General features: G+C 41.0%; 1 protein-coding gene across 1 annotated transcript; it reads right to left on the bottom strand.

Annotated features, from left to right (window-relative positions):
- Nucleotides 1-5,952: 5,952 nt before the first annotated feature.
- Nucleotides 5,953-9,883, bottom strand: LOC147905783 (stromal 70 kDa heat shock-related protein, chloroplastic-like). The gene is made up of 8 exons (XM_087374577.1): nucleotides 9,238-9,883; nucleotides 8,893-9,145; nucleotides 8,456-8,535; nucleotides 8,211-8,353; nucleotides 7,656-7,754; nucleotides 7,378-7,567; nucleotides 6,852-7,250; nucleotides 5,953-6,695 (listed from the first exon to the last, which is right to left on the bottom strand). The coding sequence occupies exons 1-8, from the start codon at nucleotides 9,790-9,792 to the stop codon at nucleotides 6,294-6,296; spliced, it is 2,121 nt and encodes a 706-aa protein (XP_087230703.1). The 5' UTR covers nucleotides 9,793-9,883; the 3' UTR covers nucleotides 5,953-6,293.
- Nucleotides 9,884-10,097: the final 214 nt, after the last annotated feature.

Below are 10,097 nucleotides of genomic sequence, written 5' to 3' on the forward strand. Positions count from 1 at the left end.
ACTAGGAAACACATCGATTACAACCAACCATCGGGATGGTCATTAATTATTTCTATTGCGGATTATATTTATGTTTATTTTTGTTCAACCATGTTGGTTTAGGATAAGTAGATAAATCTTGTTTAACTTGAACCAGCTCGGTGATATATTACATGATGTTCCAAGCACTGGGTTGGTTTAGGACAATCACTTTAATTCCAAGCTAGTCTGGTTTAGAAATTAACTGGTATATGACCCAAACCAGCCCAAAAATTAAACCTAACTGATATTTAGCTACTTAGGAAGCACAACAATTTCAACCAATGGATTGGTCATCAATCAGACAATAACAATATACTTTTATTTCTTTCTATTGCCAAATATACTGCTATTCAACCACACTGGTTTAGGACAATCACACAACTGGTGTTTTGATCTGAACCAGCACAATGACATATTGCATGATGTTCCAACCACCGGGCTAGTTTAGGACAATCACATTAAGTCCAAGCCAGCCCAGTTTAGACATTAAAAACTTAAACTATTGCAAAACTCAATCACAGACAACCACGTCGAGTTGTCTCTACATGAGGCAAGTTGTTGGGCGGCAAGAGGAGGATGCACTTATGATATTCAAAGATTTGCAAGGTGAGAGGTGAAACATTTTGAAAGTGCATGAAGGAGCAAAATTTTCAGCCGTTGTGATTTTCCCCCTCCAATGATACACGTAAGCAAAATTGGATATACTGGTTACCCTCAACAAGCACAATGTGGCCCAATTTGCTTCAAAATATAAATAGGCCAAAGGAATGCTATCGGGTTTGATGATGTATATTATGAAATGCAATGACCTTTGACATGCTTATGAGCCATATAGCAATGTATTACATGGAAAAAGAACCAATACAAAAGTATAAATAGTGTTGGATTTATTAGAAGATCTTTGCACATGCACATTTTCAAATTGTTCCATTCTAGGGTGAATCTAGATACCAATATCACCAACTATCAATGTTTTAAGACCACCATGTATTAGTCCCACTAGTTTGGCTTCCATTTTTTCAATTGGTTTTGGTTTTCAACAAAACAAGAAAAAGTTATGGAGCATGCCCACCCGATACAAGAGGATTCACAAAATAATTATTCGGGGTCAGAATCGATTCCCACCTTATCAATTCGCGTGTACATAATCTTAGCACAACATTGAACTCAAACCACATCTACTCTCAATTCCTTTGGTTGAGGAGAAGTTCACGTAGTGTACTTTTGAATGATTACTTGGTTGCATCTATGTGCAGAACAAAATTTTGATGTTTTCGAATAAATTGTTGTATGCTACTCTCTTCAACATGCATACTTCACATGCAACATAGCACTTGTAATGCTTAACGGTCTAGTTCCAAATCTTTATTCCATGTTTTTTTGGTCTCATGTTCAAGATTAGAAGACAATGTTTGTCCGATTCCGTTGAGCAATGCATAAGTTATGAATCAGGCAAGATACCTATATACAAAAAATGCCTTAGCCTCACCAAAAATGGCTACACCCAAGCAAACATTGACCCTTCATAAGACTATAATATATTGCACTTACAAATCAAAATTCTTCATAGAACAAGTGAAAAAAAAAAGAGGAAAGGGAGTTTATAAGCGACTTTAAACAAATTATGAGTAAATGAGAAATCTAAATAATAATAATAACTTACATGTATATTTATGTCCATCTAAGAGCATACGCATGTCTTGCCTCATTGTGCTACAATTAATCTATTAATTCGAATTTTGTCATAATTTTAGATTTGTCCTTTGCTTCATGAATACATGCAAACATGTCTGATGCTTCTTTGGACATTTTGATCGTTGCATTTGTCCTACTGCATCATTCAAAATGTCTTGCTTTATATGCCTTGTTGTCTATCTCGTCTTTGGCAATGCAAGGCAATTGGGAACCTTGGAGATTCCATGTGATTGTGCCATTTAGATTACCATTCATCTTGTAGAACAAAGGTAGTCATAGTTTTCCTTTAAAATTTGGCCTATTGGTTCCAAGTTGATTTTTCTTATGGATTCCATGATCATGGGACATGTGGGTATGATGTTTACTTCATTTATACATATACATGCATGCATGCTTACATACACATGGACCTCAAATATGTGTCTCGTGTTGCAAGTTTTGCTCCTTGCTTTTTTATCAATTACAAGGGTGACTTGCTTATTGTTTTGCAAGGTTGGTCTTTGTGAGCAAGGTGATATCCACAAGATCTACAAGCATCTACTATTGTTGACCAACCCCACATGTTTGATTTCTCGTTGAAGTCACCATTCATCTTCATTGTGTATCGAAGGCCAATTTTATGGCATCCCTCCTTGTTACTATTTGATGCCTTCTATTTTGCTACTGTTAACAAGGGACCCATGAATGGAGTTGCTGCAAAATTATCGTTCTTGTACTCTATTTAGAATGTTTGTAGCTGAGGTTGCCATGCTCTCATCTCTATGAGGTGGATTTTGGACATGGTTGCTTGTATGGGTGCATTTCTACACATTGGACCTTCTAAATGCCTTTAAGACATGTACTCTTTTTTGGTGTCTCTTAAAAAGGATGCAAGAGTACTCTATATTTCTAGCATCCTACAATAGATCTTGAGAGGGAGACTAGCTAGCTTCCAAAAGCTTTATATATACCTTCAAAAAGTGCCTACTTCAGATCTTCCAAGCTAAAGACGTGGAGATTTGAGTGTTCACCTCCTCTCCTTTGTGAGAACTTAAGAGAAGCTCAACTGTGTGAGAAGTGTGGAGAAGAGAAAAGAGAGGAGATGAGAGGCAAAAAGCTCAAGCACTCCTTTGGGCAGTTCTTCTCAAGAGTCCACCTTGGAGCTAAAGGCTCAATCGACACCATCGCCTAAAGATAGGCAAGACCTCATCATTGGAGCCTTCTAGGTAGATTTTCCAATGCTTGAAGACCTCATGACTGGGGTAGTACAAGCAGTACTAACAGCCCTTGATGTACTGCTGCTTCAAAGGTTCTCTACTTACTATGTTTTGCCGCCTCTGCTTGCAACAGTATGACCCCTAGCAGACCAAGTCAAGTTCTCAAATGAGCACTCACAAGCAGTGCAAGCAGCACTCGGTTACTCATGGGAGTATTCAGTAGCAGCAAAAAGAATTGCAGTAACATGCAAAGAGCTCAGAGTCCACCTGGCCCAAAACGGAGGGCTCCCACCCTCTAATAAATACTCCACAAACTGCCTGAAAAACCAAGACCCAGCTAATCTCGTTTAGCTTCACAAATCCAATTGTCTTTTGGAACAATAGAAAACTCAGTTGAACATCATCACAAACCCATACTCCACTAGCAGGGCAGAAATGAGCAGTTTCTCATATGAAAGTGCTATGAAGCTACCAAGAATGATGAGGACTTAGAATATGAAACTCAAGCTTTAACCTTGCTTTAAAACGAAATCTCTCTATACCGAGCTATGCATTAAAGAACACAAAGCAATATAGATTTCAAGGAGGATAGTTATTAGACAAATTCTTCTGTGAACAGTTTTGTAACCTTCTCATTTCCAAGTTTGCGAGAGGTAGCACAAGGGTTTGATAGTCTAGAATTGTCGTTTTTGACAATCCACTGTATCCCCTTGGATAATTGTCTCAGCTTCTCATTATATATTTTTCAATGCTGTGGTCAAAATACTAAACGACACAGACCATCGGAATCTTCCTCTCCCTAGATAATCTAGGAGAGACATTCTTCTGTTCTGGTTAAGGAGTGTTAATCAGATACCAAAACTAGCAAACAAGTTGAAAGCTAGTCTCCTGTGATTATAAGAAGCCCACCATTGATATTCAAAATGCCAATGCATAAGCACTAATTCTCACTGTTAGCTGTCTTTAGTCTATATGGGAAGAACCATAACAGGTCTTTGTCCTAGTGTTTGGGGCGTTTGGAAAAATCTGGAGCTCATCCATCAGTTGGGTCTGAAGAATGGTTCTTAGATGAAACATGGATAGAGGAAAGTGCTTATAGCTAGTGCACTGCTTGGCATTTGAGCACTAAGAATGAGCAGCTTTCTGACAGGCTTAACTTCCTCACCTTCCCTGCCTTGCATTTTAGCTGCCTCGACGTCCAAAAGATGGCATGAGGGATACCCCTATCCGAATTTCAGGCAAGTACAAAGCTGAGTTCAAAGCTTTGCCTATGGGCAATATGAGATTAATTTTAGCAAGACTTCCTGTTCTACTGCATAGCAGTTGGCAAAAATGAAATAATCTTAGCTGGATTTCCTACGGCATAACAATATTAAAGTCTGTCAATACAGGGTTTTTGGCCCTACAAGGGTCCGTAGTGATGGATAGGTAAGTTTTTTTGCTAATGTTGCCCATCCGAGTTCTTCCAGTTCTTTTGGTCAACTTGACCAGGTTTAGTGGTTGTTTAAGGCGTTCTAATCTGCTCCTAATGTGTTGTTAGGGTCAAGTTTTTGTCCTCTTGTGGAGGTTTTAAATATTTGTCTTTTATAGGGTATTTCTCTCTAGAGATGGAGGCTCTCTTTGTCTCTTGTATGACACCACTCTTGCCAAAACAGCCATGTTCCCACTTTTATTTAATGCCCCGTCCCACTTTTATTTAATGGTCCATCCACACACACACACACACACTTTCACCTCTTTTCTCTAGTCTCTTTCACTCATCTAGCAGAGCCAAAAAACCTAGGGAGGCTCAAAAGGAAACAACGTGATAAGATAGAAGGTGAAAGACAAGCACTATCATTCCATTAGAGGATGTTTTCATAAATAGGTAAGTGCAATTTTTTTCAATACCCATGTCATCAATCCATTGTCGCAATCTACTCTACCAATCACATAATTTCACTTACTATCCTTTGGCACCACATTTCTCAACAACCCCAAGCTACTTTACACTTAGACTTATAATGACATTCCAAAAGGCAAGGCCTTGGTGCAATCCCACCTTGTTTGTACTTGTCTTTTGGGTAGGTATTGCCAACCTGCAAACCTACTATTGGTTTCAGCAGTGTGCTATCAAATTTTTAATTTACATTTAGAGCTGGGGCACTCGCCCACTCAAAGGTATTTTTTTTCTTCTCACACTCAGCACAGCCTTGAAAATATAGGTTCAAGACTTTACTGTCTCCTATTCTATAGTTCTTGTCCTATTGACATTCCAAAAGGCAGGGCCTTGGTGCAATCCCACCTTGTTTGTACTTGTCTTTTGGGTAGGTACTGCCAACCTGCAAACCTACTATTGGTTTCAGCAGTGTGGTATCAAATTTTTAATTTACATTTAAAGCTGGGGCACTCGCCCACTCAAAGGTAGTTTTTTTCTTCTCACACTCAGCACAGCCTTGAAAATATAGGTCCAAGACTTTACTGTCTCCTATTCTATAGTTCTTATCCTATATCTTAAAGCCCATCAACTTCAGACTTAACACCAATCAACTTCAGTATCCGCAAACTCTAGCACTAATGGTTTCTCCTAATTCCGCCTTTTGCACTAATGGTAAACCGTAGCAGTACTAATTTCCTCCTAATTCATTTTCTGCTCACAAAAGCTCTTGACTTAAAAGAACTATGTACCCAAGAAGCTCTTAACTTCAAAGAACTGTATCTTACGGCCGATCAACTTCTTATCCTAAATCTTACGGCCCATCAACTTTAGTCAACCGCCAATCAACTACAGTGCAAGCTCTAGCACTAATGGTTTCTCCTAATTCTGCCTTTTGCACTAATGGTAAACCATGGCAGTAATAATTTCTCCTAATTTATCTTCTGCTCACAAAAGCTCTTAACTTAAAAGAACTATGTACCCGTGAAGCTCTTACTTTCAGACCCTACAACCCATCACTTCTGTCAAACAGTTCAAAAAATAGTGAGGACAGCCTGCATAATAGAGGGGAACTATAGAAGTAAAAAATGGTAAATAGCCTCAAGCCTCAAACTTATAAATTTGCAGTTTATTTGATTTAAGAAATAGGCTAACAACTCCTTAACTGTCATTAGCATCAGATGCAATCCTTTTTGGTACAAAAACCAAAAGGTCATGATTGGCCTACCCTGACCTTGTGGACAGCCATACGGTATGAATGTTGCTTTCCATTAGCAGCAATTATCAAACTCTTTTGTACATCTATCCTTAATTTAGCTGGTACTACGACCAACAATATGAGGCGCATACATGTTACATAAAAATGTTGATAACCTCCAGCTAACAAAAATGATCAATTGCAGCAATAAAGCTGAACAATCAAAAGCTTACATCCTTCACTGTGACAATGCCACAGCTCTCCACATTCAAGAACTATCAGTAAAATCTGCATCAATCACATCATCACCACCAGGTGGCTTTGAAGAACCATCCGCTCGAGGCCCTGCAGCACCCTCAGGTGCACCAGGGGACGCTCCTGCTCCTGCTTGACTATACATGGCTTGGCCAATTTGCATCACCTCTTGATTAAGTGCTGCTATAGAATCTTTAATGGCTTGTGTTGATCCTCCTGCGACTGCATCCTTCAATTCTTTCACTTTGGCTTCAACTTTCTCCTTCACAGGTGCTGGGACCTTATCACCCAACTCTGTCAACTGTTTCTCTGTCTGGTAGATTAGTGAGTCAGCCTGGTTTTTGGTATCAATAGCCTCTCTCTTCTCTTTGTCTTCTTTGCTGAATTTCTCTGCCTCATTGACCATCCGTTCAACCTACAAATTGATCCAATAGAAGCAAGACCATTTCAGTGCAATTCCGCTAGAAACACCTCGATGGATAAACCCTTCATGATATGCAGTTTCCTCACATAATAAAAATTCCAGCACCCAAAAAAAAAAAAAGGGGTTTGAAAGCATGAACTAGTATACCTCATCCTTGGGTAATGTACTAGCACCAGTGATAGTTATATCTTGCTTCTTGCCGCTGCCTTTGTCTATTGCTGTCACAGATAATATGCCATTTGCATCTATGTCGAACTTCACCTCAATTTGGGGAACACCTCGTGGCGCAGGAGGAATGCCCTCCAGTCGGAAACTACCTAGAGACTTGTTATCTCTGACAAACTCACGTTCACCTTGTAGAACATTGATTTCCACACTCGTTTGTCCATCAGCAGCAGTGGAAAAAACTTCTGATTTTGAAGTTGGTAAAGTAGTGTTTCTGGGGATAATCTTGGTCATAACACCCCCAAGAGTTTCCAATCCAAGTGATAGAGGACTGACATCCAGGAGAACAATATCACTTACTTCGCCTGCCAAAACACCAGCCTGGAGAGAATGCCAATGTAATATGAGGATCAAGAGATATAAACAAAATAAGCTTTTGCTCAGTGAAGGATACCAGATTTCAAAATGTAAACCCCAACATAGACAATTTGCTAAGCTCGCCACAAACCTGCACAGCAGCACCAAGGGCAACAACTTCATCTGGGTTGACAGTCACATTTGGATCCTTGCCAGTCATTCTTTTGACCAGCTCGACAACTGCAGGAATTCTAGTGGAGCCCCCCACGAGAATGACCTCCTTCACATCACTAAAACTGAGTTTTGCATCCTTGAGTGCATTCTCGACAGGGGTGCGGCATCTGCAAAGCAAATGGAAGGGGACAGACATCAATGCATTGATAGTAAAGTCATTACTGCACCCCAGCATTCAACTGGCAATAACCATACCTGTCAAGCAGATCTGAACATAATTCTTCGAATTTGGCTCGTGTAAGGCTACAGTCAATATGCTTTGGTCCATCAGCAGTAGCAGTGATAAAGGGCAGGCTGCACGATAATCAAAAGACAAAATTGTGAACCTCATAAATACAGAAGATTCATAAATACATGGCAGCATATGAGACAAATGATCTTTAATAGTCTAGAAGATGTTAAACAAGTCTTTTGTTTCTTAACAAGCAGCCAACTTGAACAAGGAAAAAGCTAAAATAAGAGTTCCAGGATCATACATGTCATCTATCAAGATGAGTCCAGGGACATGCCCAAACTCATCCTCTTAAAACACAACATAATGCAGTCTCAATCTCATGATAGTCACCCATGAGGTTGAAACCATAAACTCCATCACGCATAGCAGGGACAATCAAACATGTTCACTGCAAACTTCAGCACAAACTGGCATACTACATTTCAACTACCTTTAGTAGCCATCCTGATTTTTAAACTCTTTACATACATTCCAAAACAATACCATCACAACCCACAAACTGCAAAAGAGCCAACCTTATACTTGTCTGTGTCAACGATGAAAGTTCCATTTTAGCTTTCTCAGCCGTTTCAGTCAAGCGCTGCAAAGCCTGCTTGTCTTTGAGTAGATCAATACCTTCCTCCTTCTTAAAGTTAGCTGACAACCAATCTACAATACGCTGCAGAAACAGAACCCAATGACCCCTCAATTTACGTTCACCTGACTCTACAGCTTTAGTCGATAACATGCTACTAGCGTAAATCAAAAAATGGAGACTTACCTTGTCGAAATCATCCCCACCAAGATGAGTGTCTCCAGAAGTAGACAGCACCTCAAAAACACCGTCACCAACCTCCAAAACTGCAGAACACCAAGGAGATAAAATACTTCATTTAATTGAGTAGAAAAACTGGAGTCCAGACACCAAGAATGTCCATCATGCAAAAGACGCACAGCATAAATTGCATGGTTTTGGCTTCACTGCTTTAGCCAAAACATGATACAGCCGTGCAAAAACCGGAGTTCCTATCAATTTTCCAGCTAAAATCAAGCCACGCTGCGTACACAAAGAATAAATTACCAAACATATACTGCCTATCGATCCGAAGAAGCTTGATGCCATTCCAGTAGGAGTAACATCTAATACCAGATCCCTTGACATATTAACATAGACCAAGCGCACATTGAGGGATTTACGGAGAACGAGAAAGAACATACCAGAAACATCAAAGGTTCCTCCGCCCAGGTCGAAAACAAGAATAGTTTCGTTGCTCTTCTTCTCGAACCCGTACGCCAAAGATGCAGCGGTTGGCTCGTTAATGATACGAAGAACTTCGATACTGGCAATTCGACCGGCATCTTTAGTGGCCGTTCGCTGTGAGTCGTTGAAATATGCGGGTACTGTTATCACCGCTTTGTTGACTTTGTCGTTCAAAAACTTCGACGCATCATCTACAAGCTTCCTCAAAACCTGAAATACGCAAGCAGCAACCTGAATCAGCGAATGCCAAAAATGGATGTTGCAGAGAAAGAAAGAGGCATCAAGCAAAGCAGCTCGCTTACCTGAGCCGAGATTTCTTCCGCAGCAAACTGTTTGCCAATCGCAGGACAATCCAATTTCACATTCCCATTGGTATCTCTCAAAACCTTGTACGCAACTTGCTTCGACTCGTCGTCTACCTCCACCATCTTCCGGCCAATGAATCTCTTCACGGAAAAGAAAGTATTCTCGGGATTGACGACAGCCTGGCGTTTGGCGATCTGTCCAACCAATCGATCCCCGGTTTTGGTATAAGCGACCACAGAAGGGGTGGTGCGCTGGCCCTCGGCGTTGGTGACGATGGTGGGCTTGCCACCCTCCATAGCGGCGACAGCGGAGTTGGTAGTGCCGAGGTCGATACCGACTACTTTCTCGCTGACGACGCGGAGGGGGCGGGTACGAAGGGAGGGGAGGGAGGAGGAGGAGAGGTGGAGGCGGAGTTGGGAGGAGCGAGGGAAGAAGGAGGATTTGTAGGAGCCAAGGAAGGAAGAGCGAAGGGGATGGGAGGAGGGGGGGTGGAGGGAGGGGGAGGAGGAAGCCATAGCTGGGGAATTGAGAGCGTGGGCTGAGGCAGCCATAGCTATGGAGCAAAAGAAGCAGGCAATGCAAAAGGGAAGAAGAAGAAGAAGAAGAAGAAGAGTGTGTGAGTTATTTGGGTGAGGGCGTGGCTTGTTGTGGGTCGCATATTTTCTAGCCCTTCTCGCCTTTAGATGCTTCTCGAATCTAGGTCTTTCTCTCTCTCTCTCTCTCTCTCTCTCTCTCTCTCTCTCTCTATCAAGTGTATGTGTAGTGTGTATGTCTCTCTCTCTGGTTTTGTATAATCCCTCTGTCTCTCTCTCTCTCCAAGTTTTGTATAACCCCTCATGCCCTCCGTGAGTTCTTG

The sequence above is a fragment of the Dipteris shenzhenensis genome, chromosome 1, assembly GCF_047967505.1.
Source record: "Dipteris shenzhenensis isolate YYH24624 ecotype China chromosome 1, Dip_SZ_1.0, whole genome shotgun sequence".
NCBI classification, from domain to species: domain Eukaryota; kingdom Viridiplantae; phylum Streptophyta; class Polypodiopsida; order Gleicheniales; family Dipteridaceae; genus Dipteris; species Dipteris shenzhenensis.